The sequence below is a fragment of the Ambystoma mexicanum genome, chromosome 5q (genome assembly GCF_040938575.1).
Source record: "Ambystoma mexicanum isolate Mex_15411 chromosome 5q, UKY_AmexF1_1, whole genome shotgun sequence".
In the NCBI taxonomy this organism is placed as follows: domain Eukaryota; kingdom Metazoa; phylum Chordata; class Amphibia; order Caudata; family Ambystomatidae; genus Ambystoma; species Ambystoma mexicanum.
Window position 1 is genome coordinate 276,847,919 of NC_090933.1, and position 25,999 is coordinate 276,873,917.

At 46.3% G+C, this 25,999-nt stretch overlaps 1 protein-coding gene across 1 annotated transcript in view; it reads left to right on the plus strand.

Moving 5' to 3' along the window:
- The window catches only part of RTTN (rotatin), a 2,784,523-nt gene that overhangs the window by 1,244,728 nt on the left and 1,513,796 nt on the right, over positions 1-25,999 (plus strand). The window contains exon 24 of the mRNA XM_069620779.1: positions 20,943-21,011. Coding sequence (XP_069476880.1) covers positions 20,943-21,011 — 69 coding nt within the window. The remainder of the gene's footprint in view (positions 1-20,942; positions 21,012-25,999) is intronic.

The following is a 25,999-nucleotide window of genomic DNA, read 5'->3' on the forward strand; positions in this document are numbered from 1 at the left end:
TGAGTTACCAAGGTAACTAAGTCCAGGGTGCCTAAACCCCCTCCCACACTCCCCTGTGGTACCCAGACAGAGTGGCACCACTTTTGGAGGCTTCTGTGGAGAAGCCCGCCAAAAAGTGGAACGAAGGGCTCGACTTGGGTTGGAGTCACAGAAGAGAGAACAAACGCCATTTTAGAATCGAGTCCTGGCAAAAAATACCAACCGGCGAATTAATATTAAATAAATAAACCGGCGGTATGTTCCAGGCTATGAGAATTAAATAATTAAAGTTGGTAGCCTCAAACAATGGGAAAATCCCATAGGGATATATTCGCGGTTTAATATAAAAAGTAGTATCCACTGCCACCAGCCAAAACCCGATCAGGGGGGATGGAGACGTGCCCCCTCGACTAACAGACCCCGGGGCAATCGAATTGCTCCGACCAGTACATCCACAATATGATGGTTTCTACCGGTTTCTGTTAATAATTTGGGACTAGTAAAGCCAATGGTGACTTTACATGCCCTGGGAGACAGTAGTCAGTCCCAGGGTATGAAGTCTATGGTGGGGTGTCACTATGACACCCCTATGTCACTGCACGGAGGGTGCTGTGTAACACACATAGTAAAAACACATGAGGCCCTATGGAGTAAAGGACCCCATAGCCCATAAAGAACACCATAAATCATGTCCAACAGTGGGAGAAAGGGTCTCACTCTTGGCAGGAGAAAAAAACAAACTCCAGAAATCCAGCAAAGCTGCTGGGGGACTCACTAGGTTAGGAAATTCAGCCTAAAGAGAGAATTCTCCCTAACAGTTACTACAGGGAAGTAAACCCGGGCGGCACGAGGGTCGCGCTAGAGCCGGGTTGGTGCAGGATCAGGAGAGTGTCAATATGCACTTTGAAAATAAGTTTGTTGTGAGTTGTAGTTCAATGAATGTCCCAAATCCAGTAGAGAGGAATACCAACAGAGCAGTAGGTAAATAAGGTACAATATTCAAAGATGGCGCTAGCAGAAATAGCAGAAAACAAACAGAGTTGGTTACCTGAAACACACGCTTCCCAAACGAGGGTTGGAGCAACTGAGTTGTTCCGAGTAACTGCTGACGAATGAGTTGCAAAGACAGCAGGAGCAGGGAAGGACAATCCAAGTAACGTTCCTCGTCAAATACCAGACGATCACAACATTGATAAGGGCATAGAGAAGGCAGTCCAGGGGCAGTCCGGGTCGATACCGTATCGGTCTATAAGAAGTGCCAATGGAATAGGAGACGTAACAATCCAAAAGTTCGGGCGAGGGTTGGAACCAGGAGATCAAGTCGGGATTTTGTGACAAGATTTCACGAAGGAAAACGGACGTAACCACAAATAGTAAGAAACACTAATTAGCAGCAACAAGCCCGCTGGAAGACGTCAGTTTTAAACCTGTAAGGGGAGTGTGCCTTGTTGTACGTCCTTCACGTACGAGACGTGTCAGCTGACACAGGTTCCGCCGTAGCTTGTACAGCGCCATGGCAACCTGTATCTGCTCCACAAAGGAGCCTGTGAATGGGAGGTACACCGCAGGGAAGTTTTTCTCTGCCGAAGTGTAACACAGGCCATCAAGACCAACACAGAGACGGCTCGGACCTTGGGAGTTCTGCAGCAACAACGGCTGCCCTTTCGGAACTCTGGAGGCAAGCAAGGTGCCTCCAAAGGATTCGGCGGCGGCTCCTCGACATACCGTCAGGCGGCCCGCTCCTCGTCGCAAGAAGCCTACAGGGGACGAGGCAAGTCAGGTGTATCTCTCCGTCATCGAAAGGGAGGCCAAGGCGGCAAGGCCACTGCCAAGCAAGAACGGAGTACCCCGGTGGGAGGCTGGGTGACGAAGTTCGTTAGCGTGTGGGAGTCCATCGCCACCGACCGCTGGGTGCTGGATGCCCTGGCCCAAGGGCACGCTCTCGTATTTCCGAAGTGCCCCTGCATTCCTCCCGTGGCCAAGAAGGAAAACCACATCCCTCAACTGCTGTTAGAGGTAAGGGCAATGCTCAAGAAAGGAGCCATCGAGCTTGTCCCAAAGAGGCTCCGGGGCTCCCTAGTATACTCAAGATACTTCCTCGTCAGAAAGAAGACAGGAGATTGGCGTCCCATCCTGGACCTGCGTCGACTAAACAAATACATCAAGGCACAGAAGTTCCAGATGGTCATTCTCCAGCACGTGCTGGGCCAGCTGGAGGAAGGCGACTTCCTATCGTCGTTGGATTTGGAGGATGCGTACTTTCACATCCCCATTCTAAAAGGACACCGAAAGTTTCTCAGGTTCGTAGTCCAAGGACGGCACTACCAGTTCAAGGCCCTCCCATTCGGATTGAAGTCGGCGCCCAGGGTATTCACAAAGTGCCTAGCACCATTGGCGGCGCGGCTGCGCCTGCAGGGGATCCACGTCTACCCCTTCCTGGACGATTGGCTCATCCGAGCAAGAACAAGGGAACTCGCCATCGAACACACAGCGAAGACCGTCCGGCTGCTCATGGACCTGGGATTCTCCATCAACTTCCCCAAATCCCACCTGGTTCCGTCGCAGGTCGCACTGTTTCTGGGAGCCAAGCTCGATACAGGAGCGCGATTGGCCTCGCCGTCGGAGGAAAGGACGAAGGCCATCCTGGGCAAGGTGCAGCGTCTTCTGCCCACGGACGCGGCCAGGGTGAGGTGAGGTCCATCAAGTCCCTTCTCGCAATGATGTCCTCATGCATCTATCTGGTGCGCCTGTGCAGGCTTCGGATGCGTCCGCTACAGGAGTTCCTCGCCGCCTGTTGGATGCAAGCGGCGGGCAGTTTCGAGGACAAGATCTCGCTCAACGAGGTCTTCCGACAAGGAATTCGGAGATGGGGCACCAGCGCGCACCTCCCGGCGGACACAGACTTTCAGACCCCAGCACACCAGGTAACGGTGACGACGGATGCCTCCCTGGAGGGGTGGGGAGCGCACACCGGAGATCTTCACGCGAGAGGCCTTTGGCTCCCGGAGGAGAGGCTGCTCCATACCAACATACTGGAGCTCCGAGCAGTGTTCTGGGCCCTCAGGTCGTTTCTCCCTTCCCTCAAGGGCAAGGTGGTGCGGATCTTTACCGACAACACCACCACGATGTTCTACATCCGGAAGCAGGGAGGAACCAGATCCCCAGCCCTATCCAAGGAAGCCCAGGATCTGTGGCATTGGGCCGTTGCCAAGGGGATGTTTCTGGTACCCTTTCATCTAGCAGGGATAAAAAACACCATTGCCGACTCACTCAGCAGGGAGCTGCGCTAATGCCATGAGTGGGAACTACGACAGGATCAAGTGGATCGACTCGTCCAGTGATGGGGCAGACCCCAGATCGACCTGTTCGCGACGGTGGCGAACTCCAAGTGCCAGAGGTTCGCCAGCAGGTTTCTCCAGCCGAGGAGCATAGGTGATTTTTTTCTCGTTCCCCTGGGACGGCCTGTTCCTGTATGCGTTCCCTCCGTTGCCGTTGCTGCTCCGACTCCTCAACCAACTCAAGAGGTCCTGGTGCAGGATGAGCCTTGTCGCACCGGCGTGGCCGAGGCAGATCTGGTTCCCGGACCTTCTGGACTTGTCAGTGTCCCCACCAGTCAAACTGTCGACGGACGCAGGTCTTCTCTCCAGAGAGGGAGGCGCAATCCTTCACCACGACCCCGAGTCGCTGAACTTGCAGGCCTGGCTCCTGCAGCACTAGAGTTTGGAGGGTACGATATCGCGGCGGAATGCAAAGAGGTTCTTGCAAAGGCCAGGGCGTCCTCAACTCTCAAGTGCTACGGACACAAGTGGAAGAGGTTCTCTGTCTGGTGCCGTGCACAGAAGATGAACCCTCTACGGATTACGGCCCCTCAAGTGCTACCGTACCGACTGTCGCTGGCAAAGGCGGGACTAGCGCATGCTTCCATCAAGATACACCTGGCAGCGATTTCCCGATACATCAGAACTTCAGGACGGCCATCCCTACGGTCTCATCGCCTGGTGAAGGAATTTATGAAAGGACTGTTCCGTTTGTTCCCGCCGGTGAAGGCTCTGGCCCCAGCGTGGGAGCTCCACGTGGCGCTGACCAGGCTCATGGGGCCGCCCTTCGAGCCTCTGCATTCAGCGCCGTTGAAGTTCCTGTCGTGGAAGACAGCATTTCTTGTGGCCATCACCTCCGCACGACGAGTGGGAGAGATCCAGGCCCTATCCTGCAAGCCTCCATACTTGACTTTTCACGAGACAAGGATGGTGCTGAGGACGCACCCCTCCTTTATGCCCAAGGTGCCGCCGGACTTCCATCTCAACGAGCCCTTGGTGTTACCAGTTTTCTTCCCGTCGCCTTCGTCGCCGGCCGAGAGGACTTTGGACTCGCTGGATGTAACCAGAGCGCCGAAGTTCTATGTCGACCGCACAAAGAGTTTTCGGAAGACATCACAGCTTTTTGTGAACTTTGGACCTTTGAACCAAGGGAAGGCCCTCTCGAAGGCTTCCATTTCCAGATGGCTCTCCGGCTGCATCATGCACTGTCACCGGTTGGCAAACCGACAGTTGCCCGGCCGTCCGAGAGCCCATTCGACCAGAGCGATTGCTGCTACCACGGCGTTCTTGTCTGGTGTGCCCCTGCTGGACATCTGCAGGCCTGCTACGTGGAGGTCGACGCACACCTTCACGAGATTCTACTTGATCGACCGGGATTTCAGGGAGGAGTCCAGAGTCAGCCAAACAGTGCTGCGCAACCGGTTTGCCTGCAGGTGGGCCTGGTGAGGAGGTAAGAGTTGCTTAATGTTGAGTTTGTGTGATGCTTAATATTGGGCCTTTGCCACCTCCCGTGGTTGGTTATGTGTGTACTGATATGTATTCTTATATTCATGAGCATGTGAATCCATGCCAGACCCCATGCTGGAGAAGGAACAAGTTACTTACCTGTAACTGTTGTTCTCCAGCATGGGTCTGGCTTGGATTCACATGCAAACCCTCCCTCCTACCCTTCTGCGGCTCTTCACTTGGTCATACTGCCACTTTACGTGCTACCAAATCTGAGGATGGCTGCCAGGCGGCGGGGCTTAGGGAGAGGGCAGTCATTGGCTGGGGGCAGTATGACCCAGAGACCACTGATTGGTTACTACTAAGAAAGACAGATCAGAAACAAAACTGATACTGATTTTTTCTTTACCGAGGATTCCCAGCCTGACGACTGGGCATATTCATGAGCATGTGATTCCATGCTGGAGAACAACAGTTACGGGTAAGTAACTTGTTCCATCTAGCCCTACTGCTATGAGAGAAGTTCCCTGCCTAACCAACTAAAAATGAAGGGTACTTGTCAAAGTCCAAAGAAATGGCCCTGAGTCCAAATCCTATTATTCTAACTGGCCCTACCTCTTATGAAAACCTAACAAAAAAAGTAGGTGGCCGGAGCAACAGCCTCTGCCCGTGGCTTTTGCCTGGCCCAATCACTTGGATCTCTCTTCCATAGGTTTTATAAGTTCATCAATGTCGCAAAACACAGTTCACAACTTCTCTTCATGTCGGTGTGTCAGATCTCAGTTCTTTACAATTCTCTCTCTCCAGGAAGGAAAGGTTTTCAATTTCAACTTGATTCTGGACAATGTTCTTGTTTTATACTAGAACCCTCCAGGATCTTTCTCCCTCCCTCCAGTTATGTGTGTTATATTTTGGGGCCCTCTGACCGGCTTGCTTTATCTCAGTATCTGGTTTTCTTGGCCTCTGTAACCTTGGTGGCTTTCCGAGCCTCAAAGATCAATGTCTGTCTGAACTCTCCAAAATCCTTTGGCCCTCTGCTAGGCTTGCTTTAGCAGGACCTCGATAAGGCGTTTGCCCATTCGGATTTTCTCAGCTCCCGTAACCCTTGTGACTTCTCCAGCCTCGAAGATGAGTTTCTCTCGGCTTCTCTGGGCTCCCCAAAAGCCCTCTAATAGGCTTACTTTATCTCGGTCTTGGTGGGGCATTTGCTCGTCTGGGTTTTCTCAGCTCTCGTAACCCTTGTTGCTTTTCCAGCCTCTAATGTTAAAGTCTCTCGGTTTCTATGTGCTCTCCGAAGCCCTCTGGCCCTCTAATAGGCTTGCTTCCACTCGACTTAGGTTGGGTGTCTCCCAGCTCGTGTTTATCAGGCTCCTGTAACCTTTGCGCTTTCCCAGCCTCGACTGGAAGAAAAATCTTTATATTGAAGTATCAAAGCTTCATAAAAGGCAATGTACAAAAGCAATGCAATAAACGTGCATCTGCTTATACAACTAATCACGGTACAAAAACAAACAATAAAATAAATAAATCCCATAAAATGTATGACATTACTTACTCAATCGTTCCAACAGTTTTTCTGCACGCAGCACTAACACAGTTTCTAAAAACATGTACACAGCTGCTGCAGCCACTCTTGAACACAAGTAGAGTATGACTCTAGATGCATCTTTTATTGGGCGACATTTGCATTTCCTTAATAATGGAATTACAAATTTTGACCTAGGATTATGGAAAAGTGGACAGAAGAACAATAGATGAACCAGGTCATCAGATAAAATAACATTACAAAAACAATAAATGTTCTGTTCCAGACCCCTACAGTTCTTTCCATTCTGATTGTGACCAATTACATTATACGACTTGTCCTAAGATGATACAGAACCCTCCTGACTTGTTTGTGTCGAAACCAGTTCATATAGTTCGCATTTAATCCACTGCAGCCATAAGTACAGTAGCTGAGGACCCACAGTTTTTTATAATTCAAAGTGACCTCGCTGTGCCCTCATGAGATCCATGTTTTTTTATGCTGCACCAATGTGGTATCGGCTCTGGTAACACTCGTCGGGCGGCATAAAGGTCTGGCAGTTTGATACTTTTGAAAGCTTTTTCCAATTTGCTCAACCAAAAGATCTTCCTACAAATATCTGAAGATAACCAATCTTGTATGATCTTGTGGGTTAGGTGATATTCGGTTTGAGACCATATTTTTGCCCAGGATAGCAGAGGTTTTAAGTTGATAATATTGATTATATACTCTAATCGTAGCTCTTGGTGTAGAAGATATCTTGGGGTGCTCTTTACGGCCCCCATATTGTTCAGCAGAAAGCTATTTTCTTTGCCCTGAATCAGTTGCGCGGAGAACAAAACCCCACACCTCTGCGCCGTAGGTGCACCATGCTATGGGTTTAGCCCGATAGATGGTGAGCATTGGATTATTAGTTGGCCCACCCATCTCGGCTCCAAACCTACATAGTGCATCGCTGGCCTGTGTGAATTTCAGTGCTGCTTCAGAGATGTGGTCGGACCAATTTCCCCTGCTATTGAATGTCACACCTAGATAGGTGTATTTAGTCACCCATTCTAGTTCTTGTCCCGATACATAAATGCGTGGGAGATTTTTTACCTGCCTGCTGACACTCATAACTTGAGATTTCTTTGTATTCACTTGCAAGTCCCTGCAGTTCATATATTTGGCATAAGCATTAACTAGCTACTGCAATGCAAGCAGAGTACTCGTCAATAGGACTACATGGTCGGCATAAGATAATACAGTGATATTTCCCTGCTATGTGAGGAAGGCATGGTATCAAGCAGTAGACACAGACATAATAGATACAAGTTTGAAAACCTTTATTTATGAATTTGGTTGGGGTGGTGGAATTCCTAACTTGCCCTAACTCTAAAATGGGAGTAATCTCGACCATTAAACAATAATACGTCCAAGTCAGTCTGGACAAAGTAAAAAGGCCTATTCTAAGAAAGCCTAACTTTGCCCTCCTTCTCAAGATAACAAATGTGTTAGGTGAATACACAAATTCAAAATATTGCGTCAAAAATAAATGTCAGAATGGCTTCAGCACCAACTCCCTTCCCCAGGTTCAACCCCACAGGGTCTAGAAAGTCTATCAATAAGCAAAGGATAGGTGGATGGCACAGTTCTCTGTTTTGCACACTTTGTCTTACTGGTACAGTTCAACAGTTCAGTCTCAGGCTCAGCCACCTTGCAATCAATACTTAGTTCATATGCTTTCAATTTCTCACAGACATGCACAGGCTTCCCTCTGCCTGGCTTGAGCATGTCTTTTTGTGGGGGTTCACTTCCCCACGCTTTATCCAAGTTCTTTTTCACTGTCGAAGACTTTCGAAACTGCAAGGAATTTACATAGACTTCTGCATGACCACTTCGACCTCTCTTTCGCATTCCTTCAATTCACAATCTTTTCTTGCAGCACCAATGGCTCTTGGTACATGTAGTTCTTATTCTCTTGCCTTCATGGCCCTTTCCAAAGTTCTTATACTTGACTTTTGCCCTCTCTGCATATTTCACAATTCACATATTTAATTTTCCTCTTATTCAACTTTATTTTGTTTGATCTCTGCTTGGAATTAATATCTTTCAAAACAAAGTTCATAACATTTCACAGAGATTTTCGAATGTGCGCCTCCCCTGTGGGAGATCACCCTGCTTCCTTTAACAAATGTCCCCTTCACTTGCGTTTTATCGGCAAATGTGCAATCTTCAACTTTTAAATCTGTAACTTTTCTCTGTAACATCAACCAGACTTTTGTTGCTCTCGCTAACTCACCGGTTGTGCTAAATTTCTTGCTTTAATCTGTTCCTCGCACTTCCCAACTCTACCATTCACCCGGCACGGTCGTGGGCCGTTTCCTGGCATCTGGAAGGTTTTTTGACTTGGCTCTGCTTTTCGAACACTCACGGCTTCGTGAAAGTTTGGAAATCTTGTCTGGCTTATTCTAGATATTCCCAGTTGTTGAATAGCCCGCTGGCCTTTTAACTCCCACAGCGTGGTTTGCATCAGCCTCGGAAGAGCTGTTCCTTCACGTACCCAGCCTTGCTTAAAGTGTGCTTGTGCGCAACACCTTTTATTTTCACCAGCAGTCTTAATAGATGGCAGGTGTACATTATTAGAGCTGCGTGCCTGACTCTGCTTGGCCTCATTACAGGGACAAGCCCAATGCAAGTCATGGGAGGTAATCCTTCCAACCTCATTCCTCATGTTCTCTGATGCAGTACCTTTGCCAAAACAAAGTGGGGAGGAATTATGGGAGTTGTACATGGGTTGTGGAAAAGGGGGGATGCCTTGTCTCGCCATTGGGTGCTTCTCCCCCACTCCCTGAGGACCCCCTACCCTGGTGATCCTCCCTCGCTTGTCCACCTCCAGGGTCGGGATCCAAAAGCGATGGCATTTCCCTGGCCACCTGAGTAAGGGATCCCCGGGGACTAGGTTGTGAAACACCCTCTGGTTTTGCACAGCAACCTTTGCTGTATCCTTAGTGACTTTATTTAATTCCGGGGCTAAATTGTGGACATAGAGGTTAAACAATAAAGGGGCCAGGACGCACCCATGCCCGTCTCCACATAAGATGTCAAAAGGGGGAGATATATTTCCCTCATTGTCCAGTCTCACTGTTGCTTTCAGGCCGGTATGTAGAGTAATTCATGTGCTCAAAATAAATGCCATTAGGCCACTTATATGCAGCATGTTCCACAGTTTTTCTTGATTGACCCTATCAAACTCTTAGCTGAGGTCCATAAATCCCAGATAGACTGGGTAATCATACCTCCAGGATCAGGCTAAGGTTCAATAGTTGCTCTATAATGCCTACTCCTGTCCTGAACCCATACTGCCCCTTGGGCAATATGCTTTTGCTTTAGCCCAGTTCACCATCTACATATAGACTTCCCTGCCCAGCCATTTTGTGGTGGCATCAATCAGAGAGATTGGCCTAAAACAGCTAGGATCCATTCTATCTCCTTTTTTGAAAATGGGAATTATTATGGATTCTACCCAACTATCCGGAAATACACTTCTTGCCACAGGCGCATTAAAGATTTTGGTGAACACAGGAACCCATATTCGATGCTCCTGTCAAACTAAATCTGTCACCACCTGGTCCCGGCCAGGAGCATTTCCAGTAAGCATAGAAACAGGGCTTCCTTTATTTCATTCACCTGAAATTCAAGCAGAGGTTATTTTATTATGAGTCAAGAATAGGCCATCACCCCGTGAAACCAAAGAGCATCATGAAGTGAACAGTCCAGACTGACGAAGCAGGAAATGCACTCAATTTATCTCTCTGGGGCGATTACCTTGAGAGACTATTTTCCAAAAGTCTCTTTTTTTAGGCTTTGTAGCTGCTTCTTCTCGTTGTTTCCAGCCTTTATCTTCTTTTCTTTTGCATTTTTCAGGGCGATTTTATGAGATCCTTGCTCATCCTAAATCGGCATTATTCCTATTCGTTGCCTTTGCTGTTCTCAGGACCAGGGTCTTCATATGTCTACAATCCTCGTTATAGCACGTTGTCTGGCGAGCTATTTGTTTTCTTGGCGGGTTAACAGTGGTCAGATTAAAACGACAAATATTGATTGTTAGGATAGATTTGTAAATATGCCTGATCTTTCATGTGACCAGAGCAGCAGAATTGACTAAAAGGGAAGCACGCGGCTTTGAACTTGTCAGAATATGCTTCTCCGTTCACTGTTGCCCATTTGATCGACCTCATAGGGAGCGGACCTAGAAATATTCGATCGTTGAATTGTACCTAGAAGTGTTATAGGTATAGCGCCCAGGTTCATCTGATGGTAGCCTTCCATTTATGGATCGCAAACCTTTGTCAGTTAAATGCTTCGGAAACCTACCTCCTGCCCAATTTGTTGTAACATCAATCATAATCGGTGGTTGTATATTCAATGCAATGTCTACTTCTCTAGTCGCATCTAAAGAAGATACACAATTAGGCTTTCTAAGACGTTTTGGAGATGCATCATCACACAGACTATCCATGCAATTAAGCAGTAAGGTTATATTGCAGCCTAACTGCCTATGCTGTGGAGGATTATACAAATTAATTACAGATGGCATTCGCTCCATACCTGTCAGTGATGTTAACCTATAGGACCGAATTAGAAATGTATTCCGGGCTACATTTGATACCTAGGTGGGTTTTAACATGGGTAGGTACACCTCCACTATTTCTCACTATATGGCTCAGTTTAGCTGGAACAAAGTATCCATAGAAATTTGGAAAAGGTGAAGGTTCAAGTGCCCAGGTCTCCTGAAATAGTAAGACATCAAAGCCAGACACGAACAAATTCTATAAATTCAGGGTCCCCAAATTTGGGTTTCAGGCTGGCTATGTTCCACGACAGCACTGTGAAATGGCCTCCCACCATAGCAGACGATGCTAAGCTGCCTGCCCTGCCACCACGACGGGAGGGACTAAACCAGCGACTGTCACTGACCGCCATGAGCTGTATTATACACTGGGTCCTTGGCCCGAACAGACAGTACAATTCTCACTGGGCTACATAGAGCCCTCTCCAAAGCTGATGGAGCCATGTCCATGATTTTGGCTGAACCAAGGTGCCTCGTACTGCCTGATTAATCTCTGACCTCCTTAGTCCCATCTCTGTCGACAAGACCTCCTTCTTTGAGCTTTTGGGCGAACGAGGGCAGATACCAATGTTCATGGAGGTGGCATTGTTTGGCAGCCTTATCCAGAAAGACTTCTATGCCAGTTGATGAAAGGGTTTATCGCTTGTTCCAGAATATGTTGCGGATGATAAAGTCTGCAAATGTCACTCTGACGCCCTCAGTGTTTTGTCTCATCTTCTCCTGTATGCATTTTTATCACTGTGGAAACAGCCCTTGAAAGTACAAATTAAGTTCTTCTTCCTCCATCAAATGGGTCGATTTGATTGCTAATTCGGAATATGACTTTCCTTTCCCTATAACAGCATGAGGAGTCCTGTTATTGCTGATGTTGTTGATGTTGCCATTGTGGGATTTAGCATTGAGGATATGGACGTCAGCCTGAAGATTTGTGCTGCGCTTAGTCCGATTTACTACTGTCATTTTAAAACTGGAATTCGGTGGAGCTTGCTCAGCCGATATACTCTGCTGCTGGCTGCTTGTCCCATTTTGGGATGGTCTGGCAAGTTTCTCAATGTACGGCCCTTCCAAGGCCCCATGAGAAATACGCAAGGGAGAGAATGCTGACCAGCTTGAGCGACCGCTTCGTCTTCCACAATAACACTTGGCGCTACAGCTTCTTGCGTGCTTGCTGAGCGTAAGGCACTTGCAGGGCTACTTACAAATTAAGTTTTATCATATCTCGGCTTACTTGAATTCACCAGATCTTTTACTAGATCTAGACTTTTCTCTAGCCTGATTTGGTCTTGGATCTGTTCTTCTCTTATGGTATTAACCATCTGCATTGTGTCTTTGCCCAGTGTTAGGGAGAATTGTCTTATAAGGCTAATTTCCCAAACCTAGTGAGTCCCCCAGCAGCTTTGCTAGATTGTTGGGGTTTGTTTTTCTCCTGCTAAGAGTGAGACTCTTTTGTTCCCACTCTTAGGCATGATTTGAGGTATGTCTTTGACTTGGTATGTGCTTATGGGCTATGGGGTCTTTTACTCCATAGGGTATCATCTGTTTTGGTATATGTGTTACAAAGCACCCTCAGTGCAGTAACTCAGGGGTGTCATAGTGACCCCCAAACATAGACTCCATACCCTCGGACTGACTACTGTCTCCCAGGGCATGTAAAGTCACCATTGGCTTTATTAGTCCAAAATTTTGAACAGAACCAGTACAAACCATCATATTGTGGAAGTACTGGAAGGGGTTAATTAGATTACCCCTGGGTCTGTTTCCAAGGGGGCACTGTCCAGTCCCCCCGTGTCGAGTTTCTGGCTGGTGGCAGTGGTTACCACGCAAAATATTCCACCGGAATATTTCCTATGGGATTTTCCCATTCATTTTAAACTCACCACTTTTTTTGGTACTTTGTAAAGATACCGCCGGTTTATTTAATTAATATAAAATCACAGGTTGGGTCTTTTTACCAGAACTCTATCGCAAAATGGCGTACGTGTCCGTCTCTGTAACTCCAACCAAGGTCGGGCCCTTTGTTCCACTTTTTGGCAGGCTTCTCCACAGAAGCCATCCAACTGGTGCCACTCTGTCTGGGATTCACAGGATGTGTGGGTGGGGGAATTGGCACACTGGACTGCGTTGCCTTAGCAACCAAGTCACACTCTGTTCTGATTGGCCCAGTGGTGAGCCGCCCGGCTCACCACTTAGCATGTATGAGTGACAGCTAGGCTGTTGAATGGGGTTTTTTTTCTGCATAAAAGCAGGGCTTTTGGGACTGGAACTTCAGAAGTCGCTACAGGACCTAAGAAATCCGAAGAGAGGAGAAGCTGAGCCATCTGCAACAACACCACCGGTGGAGTCCTGCTGCAACAACCTCAACACGTTCCCGACGACAAGAGAAGATCTTCAGCTGCAAGACTCTTCTCCCTCTGAGCTGGTTGGGACAACCAGTTCGACATTCGCCTTCCAGGAGGCCCCTTGGTCGAATTGCCAGTGCCAAGCAGCCAGATAGCCAAGCTTCAGTCCACTGGGATCGCGAATAAAAGGATCGCACCTTTTAACCGAACGAACTCTGCGGCTGGTTTCATCCCTGGGCAGTGCAACAACTCCAAGTTTCCTCCTCGTCGAGATCGTCTCTTTCCCTGGTCGAAACCACGAACTGCACCCGCTGCCAGGAACAACTGCCACCGCTGGAGCTTCCTCACTTTTAAAGGTACTGTGTTCCGCCTGGCCTCCTTTTCTTCGGATCACTAAAGGTGACCCTTAAATCCTTGGCTTTCCAACTGGGTTGGCCCCCAGACCGCCTAACTTTATCTTTTGCATCAAACCAACCACTTTTGAACATTTTTGCAAAGACTTGAGTGCATTTTTAAACTGTGTGATCTTGGGCACATTTCGCCTTACTCCATTTAAAGTGGCCCTGGTCTATGAACTTTGGCTCTACAGTAGACTCTGCCTTCACTAACTTGCTGTGTTCTTAGGTTATGAATATAAACAGTTTCCAACACTTTTCTGTCTTTTTCTCTCCCTCTAACTTAATTATTGGAGTGCCATCTAAGTTAAGCGCTCGCATCTGTTTTTACAACTAGTGGTGTTTTAACCTAGACTTGTCTAATAATTATTAAGGGAGGTGTGTATACTTTATCTGACTGTGTTTGAGCTTGCTTTGATTTAGAGTGCTTAGTGTATTTCCTAAAGTGTGTTTTAAATAAATAATTATATACTTTTGATACCAAGCTCTGGTCAGTGTTTGTTTTCTCCATTGTGTTTTTGGCCCTATTGTGTATGCTCTGTATACTGCCCTACTCATCTTGAGAGAAGTCTGACTGCTCAGCCACAGCTACCAGGTAAATCTGGGTGGTGCAGACTGCTACCAATTGGGTTTACTGCTTACTCCTGTAGTCTTAATCTTTTTGCAGTGTTCCCCAAGGGAACTGCAGAGGATTCTGCCTAACACCCAGGGCTTCTAATCTAGCAAATCCACTCCAGATGTTGGCTAAGGCTTCCTTGATGTTAATCCACATCTCCTTTGTCTCGGAGGGGGCCCTGATGATACTCGAAGTGCTAGCAGTATTTTTCTCGTCAGGCCTTCGTCTGCAGCAGCAGCGGTTGCAGCAGCTGCCAGCCATGTGCTCAGGTACTCTTCTATTGGGCCGAGTCATTTCAGCTCCTAGATGTAGAGCTGAGGCGGTGGTGTTTTGACTGCCAAGATGTCAATAGGCCTTCCTGCCCCTTTCTCTCACTTGCTGACTGAATCACAGTACTCAGCCTTTACTGGGAGGCCAAATTGAGTTGGATGGGTTTGGCCAGTTGGTGATGCTGCCAAACAAACACCTCATTTTAGTTGGGACCCGGGCCCAAAGTTTGAAGTATGTGCTGAGTAACTGGCGTTCCCCCTCTGGAGGAGCGAGTTTCCAAAGCATTGGGGGAAAAAGAATCCAATCATTCATACATTTTTCGACCAAGTCTGTCGACCATCGGATCTTGGTTGGAAGTAGAAATTGGTGGGCTAGTACGAAAAGTGGTGGTGCAACAGTTATTTGAGTTGTTTGGCCTGACCGGGCTGTTGACGTTGCAGCAATTGTAGCAAAAACGGTCCTATGTGACAATAAATCTATGGCTGGGTTGCGAACACCTGGCAAGATGGCCTCCTCACTGGGCCCTTCAGGAGGCAGAATGACATGACTGGGAGCATCGTCTATCGGTCTCAAGTTAGATTCCTGGTTAGAATGCTGATTAGTGCTAGCAGAAGGAGTCAAAACTGCCAGGACATATGATTTGTTACAATTGCAGTTAATCCCTTTTGCTGATTGATCAGTCAAAGTCAGGAATTCTTCAACAGAGCTAAATGATTCAATGAGTTCTGTGTTTGAACTGGCATGATGGCCACTAAGGCAATCTATTATGTGTGAGGTGTTGTAGGCCTCCCCCTTATCAATGTTCACTACTTCCCCTGCTTGATGGGCTCACTGACAACCAGGTTCGCAGTTCATTGGGTGCTGCTGGCTAAGCCCCAGCAGCGGTTCATTTCCTTCTTCATCACCTTCTCCTGCCTCAGCTTAGGCCTCCTGGCCCTCATAATCCTCCATGAAGGTGTCTAGGACTGTAGATTTAGCCATTCCAACAGTTTCAGTGATACTAGCCGAACTAAGCTCAAAATTATGGTTATTGTTATGGGCTTTGGCTAGAGATTGATGGATGTTCTTTTGGCTACGACAAACCCACCGAAGAATAGGGTGGGACGTAGTTGAAGCTTCATTAAAAACATTAATGAAACATTTCTTACACTTCTCATTCTCATTCCCAGGATCTGTAGATGATTTGGAGCATGGTGTGGTTGGTGTATTTGGGCAAGATGATGGTGATAAGCCCCATGCCCACCAAGGTTGCTCGAGTTGAAGGTGCACTGCCACTCGAGGGCCTTGTAAGCCTTATAGACTTTGCAAATTGAACATTCTTTGCCCTATCCCACAGCAGGTGCTTCCCCATAGCTAACAGTTTACTGTTGAGTTTGGGCTAACTAATTCCCCTGTGCGTGTCTCTGCTTATCACCAACAGATGCCCAAATCCTCTTTCTTTTTAAGTTTTCTGCGTAGGCAGTTAGGATGTGCAAGCTTTTAGGACTTTGATGGAGAGACCGCTTGAGTATGAGGGCTGCTTTTGAATTGAAGGCAGGGCACAGCGAACAAAAAAAAAAAATGCAATACGGAGTATAATGGGGGGGCTATTGACGGTGTAGCAACACTGACCCAGTTATGTCCAAAATGCCGTTCCCCCAGCTGCGCTATGCTATTGGAGTGCTTACTGCAGTCTCAAAATAATGGAGCAGTAATTAGTGGTGTGACTCGGCAGCACTTCTGGCCCCCGTTCTTCAGCCCGTGACCTGAAGACCCCCAGACCGTTGACTCCACAGCAATCGTAATACGGCCATGGTGTGGTGTCCGTAGCGTTTCCATTGTCTTTCAGCAGAGCCTGAGGCGCTCGAGCAAAGCACCCTGGGACATCTATGCAGTGTTGAACCTGCGCTGTATTGACAACATCTGCCTCCCGTCAAGTCTGAAAAACTGTACTGTGTGAACCTCTTACAGCCGCTTCCAACAGCAGTACAGAAAAGATGATTGTAGAAGCCCTTAGGTCTGTCTGACCTCTGCAATGCCCGCCACGACTGTCTCTGTTTGTCCCTCTCAACGGCGTTGCATCTTTGGGAGCGTTTGCTTCCCTTCTGTGGCTCGGCACCTAATCCACTTCTTGTTCAGCGCTCAGGCTTCCAGGTTCTTTGCTGCAGTCTGGTCTTGGCGTTTGTTAACAGGCCCCTGGCCCACCACGGCTTCCGTGTGGACATGCCACCAGGCGAGATGGTTGCTTTACCCTCCGATTTTTGACAAATCCTTAGATGTTGTCACTTCTCCCCAGCGGGGAGCCTCCTCCCATGAGGCCATGGAACTGAGGCCGCTACCCGATAGTCCCCCTTGGGGTGGTACACAAGGGGAGGATCTCATGGGTCCCATGGGTAGAGATGCCCCCTCTGTGCACAAGGACAACCATCTAGGGAGAACACAGTACAGTACTCCTCACTCACCACCCCTTTACCTCCTCTCAGTCCATGAGTCCCACCTTCACATCCCTCCTTTCCATACCACACACTTCCATGTATATATATATATGAGACTGAATACCCTACAGTTACTGAGACGAGGAAGATTAGGGATGGCCTAATGAAGATGGAACAATGTAGAGTCCTCCTCAGAACATGAATGAGCATTCTATCTGTCATCGCTCATTCAACATAGAGTGAGGAAGGACTTACCCTTTTGTCAGACCTCCCAGGAGGCACCGTGAAGCGTGTGGATCATCTGGCGCAGGAAGGAGAGAACGCTGCTGACCGGGGTGCGAACAACGAGGCTCAGGAGTCTCTATCCGGTCCAATGTGGATGGACCGGCCAAGAAGTTGGCGAAACAGAGGTCCGGGAGAGTGCAGGAGCCCGAACATTTGGTCGAAGAGACACACTCAGCCTGCAGGGGACCAACTACTGCAGATACACCACAGTTAGTCAGGAGACCGCGGAAGCCACATAAGACCCAAACGAAGAAAAAGGAGAAACCCGGGACCAGCCGGTAGATGCCGGCTTCAACCCTTAAGGTACAAGAGTTCACAGGACGGCTGATGGAACCACGAAAGGGTCGCAGAGGCAGCAGGAGGGGGGGAACCATATGAAATTCCTTCAATGCAGGGGCAAGTAGGAGTACCACTTTTTGATACCAAAAGCCATTGAAAATGACCTGTTAAGAAACAGAGAAACTCGGGTATAAGAACCGCACCCACAAGGGAAGATCAGTACAAGACATCCGCCTCATGGCAGTATTTGGCAGGGGGGTGAGCTAATAAGTCTGCCAGAAGAAAGCAACAGAGAAACCCTGGTCTGGGCCCCACACGCACAAGGGAAGATCAGTATAAGTCGTCTTTGGGGCTGTACTTGGCAGGAGAGTGAACCAGGTCTGTCCGAACAAACCAGTAGAAGGTTACATTTTGAGAAAGGCCAGGGTAAGGGAGAATTTCCCCCAGTTGTTGTGTACTGTGAAATACGCCTGACAAAGGCCAGGGAAGGTAGACATTCCCCCTGGTGTTGTGAACTATGACAATAAAGCCAAGGAAGTCTAGGAGAAGGGAGTCATTCTCCTGGTAGTTGAGCTTGTACGGAGGATCAAACCTGTGATCCACGGGAAGGGTGTAATTCCCCCTGGAGTGAAGGCATAGAACTTTCAGATGCCGAGTGTTCAAGGATGACAAGCCATTGTTGGTGAAGTTTTAAAACCAGGGGAAGGGAGTAATTCCCTCTGGTGATTAACTTGCAACCAGAACTGTGATAACCAGTCCAGGAGAAGGCAGCCCTTCTCCTAGACCAAGAACATTGGAAAACCATTAGTTGAGTGATAAGTTTAAGGGATAGCGATAGGAACGTTTTGACACAGGCAGTGGTTGAAGTGCACGAAAAGAAGTAGTGGAACTATGTTCCCTGCTGGCCTGCACCCACTCCCCACAATCCCCATTACCACGTCCCCTCCCACACACAATACAAACCCCCAAACACTTGCACCTGCTGTTTAAGGGAATGTTGAGTGCAGTGCACTGAAAGTGCAAGCTGCAACGTCTTCCTACATTTTGACTTTTAAAAGAAACTGTTTTGGAATGGTTTTGTTTTAAAATAAAAGTATAGGAGCTTTAAAACGTAATTTAAAAAGTAGAGGAGCACCGCTCCCACTCACTTCGACCACTGGACACAGGGCGGTGGACTGTTTAAGTTACAAGGACATTCTGACAAACCCCTAAAGTACTGAGGGTGGGAAACCCCTCATAGATATAGAGTAAGATGGGTTTTCTCTTTATTATAGCAATCACTATGCCACCTGTGTGTCCGTCTCCTCTTTCTACCCTTACACCTTCTTGGACAGGCCTCTTTGCGGGTCAGGATGCCAACCTTCTGGCGTCTGGTGAGCAGTTCAACCACTCTCCACGCTACCACTGGTTCTGCTGTCTAGCGTGGCTCAGCCGCTCAAGGACGTGTTCTGGAGGCTTGCCTCTGCATAGGACTCTTCCTCTCTGATTCAAAATTCATCAATGTTTTATGTACGTGATCAGAAATAAAAAGGTTGTGTTGTTGCCGTTTGCCTGGAGAGTTCAGGCGAGATACAGCATTACCTGGGCCAAAGAGATTGAAGACATGTCACTGTTTGGTGGATTCAAGTCTTTCCAATTCTCAAGTGGCCAGACAATGTACTCTGGACCCGGAGTTCCTTGTGGGAGTCCTTCTCCTCCAAGAAGGGAGGCACTCCCAGTGAGGTCCCACTTGCCCAGATCCCTAGGGAGGGTCTTGCTGAGCAGGCTCACTTCCCTAGCCTTAAAGGTAGTGGCTTACCTCTGGGGAGAAGGAACGAATAGTACAGATTTGTCACAGATACCATTGTAGGGATAGATAACAGAGAGAGAGGCTGACTGGGAGAAGGGAGTCCGGAAAGGAAGTGAAGAGAGTAGCAAAAAAGGGAGCATGGAAGAGTAGGTGAGTACCCAGAGTGATTGGAAGACACTATCCAACATACCCCTGCTCGTTGTCGCCTAGATTATTCTCAGCAGTAGTGTAGATGGAGAAAGCATGCGTCTTTAGGCCATCACCAATTTATTTATAGACCGATGGCTTTAAGATAGTAGGGGTTACTAGTCACTAGTACGAGTCAGGGTTCGAGGGAAACCTTGGTTACGGCGGGACTGCCCATCCCTAGATTAGGGAGAGAGGGGCGGACACTATGCCCGTCGAAAACTGGAAATAAAAACCCTTCAATCTCATCTGACAGTTGGTGTGTTTCTGACGTCATCTGTGACACCTTTTTTAATCTTCCAAGTTCCTTTGCCTGCTGAGGAAAAGGGAAAATGATGCCGGCGGTTTCAGTCATGTATACACCTGTAAGGTCATCTCTGAACAAGATGGCAACGATACCGAGCAACATGGCACCACCTAGTTGCTAAGAAAAACATTTCTGAGACTACGTCAAGTCGATAGTTCATGCGATGAGGGTTGTTTGGTAGGAATCACTGTCTACTAAAAGAACATTACCTCAAACTTGGCATAAACAAAATTACTTCCCAACAGTAAACTCTTAGGCTGCCTTATTAACAACAGGTTGGTAGTATCCAAGTATAACAGATAAAAGCCCTTTAAAATTATCATATGCTATGTTGCTTCATCGAAGTGTTCTGACAGCAGCAAATCACATTCACAACTTCTTGGTGAATTCTGGACCCCATGTCGAGGAAGGCATGTTGGGTGATACACATGGTTTTGTAATATATCTTGTATTTGGGAGCCAATGTATTGTTCAAAGAGCCTGAGTGATATGCTCCCATGTCTAAAAAGACCCTTAAACCAAGATACTGAATGCCTTGGAGTGTCCAAACTCTTTTGACAGCCTTTGCATGACATGTTCATTTTGTCTAAAAATGATGTTTACGACACATTAAAAGCAAAGATCACATGTGCAAAATAGGGCTCTTGCTGGCTGACATTTAGATTTTGTTTCTTTTTCCTCTAGTTCTACCAGCTAAACCAGTAGCATCAGTAATGACCCAGATATCTGGGTCTTCTCGTAATCACCTACGTGCTAACTCAGAAGTGTGAGAATGTTGCCTCACTACTTCATTCCCCCATGTAAGACAAACATTAGTGATGGGTTAGGGGATGCCAGAGGTAGACTGTTTTAAGCACTGTTTTTGACTAGAGATAAAAAAACATTAATGTTATAAATTGTTATCGTTTTGGACAGGAGGAGGCAAATGTTGAAATGTTTGACTGACATGTTCAATGAGGTAAAAGAATAACCATGAAAAAAAATGTTTGTCGAAAAACATGACTGACTTTCCTACTGCAACATGTAGCTAGATTGTCTGGCTAAATGTTTACAGTTGGAGTGCATGTGGCCTGCATATAGGAGACTAAAGAACTGCACAATCAATCTCAAACTGTAAAAAGAAATTCCATCAGACAATCCCCATCTGTGCTGTGTTACTAAATGTGCTCCTTTTTCAAAACAGGTCTGACTGTGTTTCAATGGACTACTCAACAGCACTCCCTTTCAGCCTGCCTGCCACAGTGGTCAGACGGTAAGTCTTACAGCCAATAACTGTTTCATACTATGTTACAAATGTAAAATCAGCAAAACACTAATATTATTGTAATGGGCTTCTAATTAATCAATTCTCCACAGCAGGTAATCAGAAATGTATCATATGTTTTATTCAAAGATGGCATAATAGCTTCTTCCCTTACTTACTTGACCTCTTTCACTATCTTCTCTTTATTCTTGTCTCTTTCCAATTTCTTTTAAGCATCCTGTTATTCTGTCAATTGTTTAAAAAACTATTTGTTTATTTCTAATGGGCTCCTTCCTCCCATGGATTCATCATCTATGATAGCTATCTCCCACTGCTGGGTGTTCTTCGGAAACATTTTCCACCACCAGAGGGCGCAGCAGCCACAAGTCGCCCGTGCCCAATGCCACTATGCACCCCACGCAGACATGACATCATAACGTCCCCTTAATAAAAAAACATTAAGGGGACGTTATGGTTAAGTTGCACTACTAAAAACCTGTGCAATTCACTAAAAATACTGTACAAACATGCCATTATAGTTCAAAGTAAAACTGGAAAACCCCTGAAATTCACCAGTTATGGTAGGCTAAGCACCCATACCTGCCCGCACCACTGTGCACTGCTAGCACTAACACCTAGGACATGAAAGATGGCATCACAAATGTCATTGATGATATCACTGACAATATCACATGTGTAGCCCCTTTGTTTTTGTTCACTGCCATATAGATATGATATATATACGAATATTCAGTAAAAAAAACGTTGTTAAAGGGACGTTATGGTTCAGAGTAAAACCTAAAAACCCTTCACATCCGCTAGTTATGGTAAGCTAAGCAACCATAACTCGCGCCACCTACGTGCATTGCTAAGACTAACACCCAGGACATCAAAGATGACATGACAAATGTCATTGATGACAGTGCACAGTGGTGCGGGAAGGTATGGGTGCTTAGCCTACCATAACTGGCGAATTTCAGGGGGTTTTCGGTTTTACTTTGAACCATAATGGCACGTTTGTAAAGTGTTTTTAGTGAATTGCACAGGTTTTTAGTAGTGCAACTTAACCATAACGTCCCCTTAAAGTTTTTTTAAAATTAATTTTACAGGTTTTTAGTAGGTCAATTTAAGTGTAACGGCTTGTTAATAAAAAAAAGTTGTACTGAATGTCACAGATTTTCAGTAGGGCAACGTAACCATAACGTCCCTTTAGCAAGGGTCTTTTGCTAAAGAGCATACACCTTGCGAAGAATGCCACATGACAATATGCTGGCGTACAGCACGGTGACATGTCCCAGAATCAGTACACACTTGACAGTAAGATCTATCCCTTGTGGACAGTGTGGAAATAGATTTTATATTGTTGTAGAAACGTCCACCTTCAACATTTCCCTTACACAACGCCAACATATATTGGTATGCAGCAATTACCAATGCACTACACATTATATATCTTTAGCAAAAGTTGTACTTATCTGAAAATGACATCAGCTAAAGCCATCCCTCCTCCCCAAGAAACAGCAGCACTGCTGTAATGAAGAAGCATGAGAAACAGTGCCGCTACCTTGCAAATAACAAACGCACAAAATGTGTCGCTGTACATGTACCTACGCATATTACCGTGTGTTGCCTCTTTGCTCATTGCCGTTCGCAAATTGCCTTATTACCTGCCGTACCAAAAAATAAAGCCACCCGTAAACAAAGTAAATATGTGTTAATATCGACGTTTCAGTGTAAATAATTTTTTTTAAAAAATTGCATAACTCCAAGTACTGCATATTTCTCAGTAAAATACTTAGACCAATAATCTTTGCCAGTAATCGTCTAAATTAGCAAAGCAGTAACGTGTGCTACTAAAAAAAAAGGAGTACTTGTTATAATCTGGGGCGGTTTTGGCAGGTCGGATTACAAAACAAAATCCTTTTTCAAGATGGCCACCATAGAAAGGGAAGGCGGTTGTTTCATACATAGCCCCTCTTCCCATTCCATGGTAGGCTGCAAAAAGCACAATTACGTGACGCAGAACCTGTAAATAAACATACAGTGACGTACAACCTAATAGCTTACATTTTGAAATAATAAACTGGATTGTAAAAGAAAACCTGAACATTTTAGAGTTTGTAAAGTAGGCTTATTTAACAACAAACTGTCAGAGACCATCGGAGTAATCCCATTTTCAATGCAATGATAACAGTGGTTCTAAGGGCGGCATTGCAAATGTTAAACATGAGGAACACGTTGGTTTTTTCCCATACAAAAATCATGGATTCTTGGTTGAAGCAGCCGCTTTGTTTCCACAGTGATTTCCAAGAAGGCGCCACGACCTTGACCCTACAGCACCATAAATGATGTGATGTTGCTCCGAATAGCGAGTTCAGCGTACGGGCAAAGCGGGTTTAGGGTGTCATCACACATAATTGTTATGGACAAGCAACCGTTCACGAGCAGTTGCATTTGCCGTCGGAAAAAGCCCTCACTCGGCATCTGGAAACCATGGCACAGACAGTACGGCAAGATGTACAAGGGCGGGAAACCTAACAGAAAATACGTGTCAATAACCAACCTCTACCAAAAAAATTCAAAAAAGACACAGAAAATTTGCAAAGTAATACACAAATATAAGTGGTGAAACAAGACATTTTAGTGAAATGTTACTGTTGACCATGTGTAACTATAGTAACAGGCTACAAACGCCGAGATTCTGCATGTGCGGTAAGATAAAAAAAAATGGCAACTACACAGGAAGACGATAATTCAGTTATGAAAGGAAAATGAATACGCCGAGATTCTGCATGCGCCGTAAGATAAAAAAAAAAAGGCAACTACACAGGAAGATAATTCAGTTATGAAAGGAAAATGAATGGACACATTTTAAAAAATGACGTTTCGTGATTTCAAGCAAGACCAAAAGAACGTGCAAAGTGATGCACAAAGCTATGTGGCCAAACATGGCGTTTCAAACAAGAAATATTCATGATAAAAAAGGATGAGTGTAGTCATACCCTACAAATGGGGAACCTTTGCACTCTGCAATATTACAGGAAAAATGTAACCGCGCAGATAGATAATACGTCAGTTATATTGGCACAATTGTCAGTAATGTAAAAATAAAGCGCGGGTCACTGTAGAGTGGGCAAAAGTAAACTTGCACAAAAAGAATGGAGTCAGACACCGATGTATTTGCATGGAAGAATCTTCGTGGACTGATATTGCATGTCCCTTACAAACTTTTTAAAACATAACCTTATCACTTACTATTTTTTCCGGCCCTTTCATTCCTTGAATTTCTTCTAAGGTTTCCTTTTCGCTCAAGGTCAAAAAACAATTGCCCCTTTTACATTCAGTCGGATGCGTGGGCATATTGAGCGTCCAACCAAAAAAGCAACTCATGTGACCTTCACTCAGATAACAAATACATTCTTACTTTTCAACAACATATTGAAATCCAATTATGAAAACCGCTACTCCCATACACCTCCAGAATCGCTGTTATCAGCAAGCAGTGCAGATGGTGGCCTTAGTTTTCAAAACTTAGGACGCCAGTCTGACGGCAATATTATTCCAAAAACATTTTAACCCACACGCACTAATAGGTACTGGTACAGTGAGCACGTACTTCCATTTAATGGATGACTTTGGTGTCAAGAAAACTCCACTTTTTCAGTTTGGGCTCCCACATCCCATCCCACCACCCTTCAAAGGTTACCTTCTGAAATAGTATTACATAGGTGTGACAAGTGCAATGCTGTCTTGGTCTGTATGTGTTTCTGGCGATGTCTGCGTGCACCAAAACATGAATAAAAGATAGCGGGGACATCGAAAGAAGCTGGTTTACTTCACGCTGTTCCACAACCAATCAGGGAAAGCGCCACATGTTTGCGGGCACAAACTTTTTCACCCATTCAGTCTAAGGGGAAAAGAGACCTTTTGAGAACCTCCCCCATCCCCCCGGACCAAACATCACCAAACTTTCCAACCAAATTCAGCGTGTCCGATATACTTTTTTTGCAAACTTTGGTGAGGATTCGTCCAAGGGGAGCACAGTTATAAGGCACTCAAAAAGTGCTCTTGCTATGTAAACAGCAACTTCTCCATAAGTAAACAACCACTAACGTGCCTGTCTAATATGCTGCAGTGGTTGTGGGCAGGACCTAGAGATTTGGATGTACGTCTATAGATATTTGAATGTATGGGTGTACATTGGGTTACAACTCCACTGCTTATAAGATCGTTCTTGGGTGCATGGTCTTCGGCCATGCAGCCAAGACTGTACACCCTCCCCAGAACCATCTGACTGCTAAGCAATAGTACGGGTGTATGCATTGCTGTAATATGATGTGGTGGTTCTAGCCAGGGCCTAAAGTTTTAGGAGTATGGCGTACGGCCTATGGCCTGCAGCCATGCACCCAAAACTCTACATCCTGCCCACAACCACCTGAGTGATGTGTGGTAGTATGGTCGTATCGATAGGTGCTTCACTTGTTATGGCCAGAGGCTAGACTCCTAGCTGTATGTCCATAGATATTACAATTTGTGCGTGTACAGTGGCTAATGCCTCCAGTGCTTATAAATTTGTTCTTGGGTGCATGGCCTATGGCCATGCACCCAAGACTGTACACACTCCACACAACCATCTAATTGATAATCAATAATACAGGTGTATCCATTGCTGTGACATGTTGCGGTGGTTGTGGCCAGGGCCTACAGTCTTGGAAGTATGGCCTTCGGCCTACGCCATGCATCCAAGACTCTAGTCCCTGGCAACAACCACCGCAACATGTCACACCCATGGCGGCTTACTAATCAATAGGACACCCATAGAAAAAATTAATGTAATAATGACATGTACTCATTTTCAATGTTCGCTAACACCACGCGTGTCCTTAGAACAGTTTCACGGTGCCTGTACACAGCACGGACTGAAATACTACGCTTATTAGACTCCTCATTTTCTGAACATACAAACATCCCGAACAAGTCGTGCATAGAGAATACAT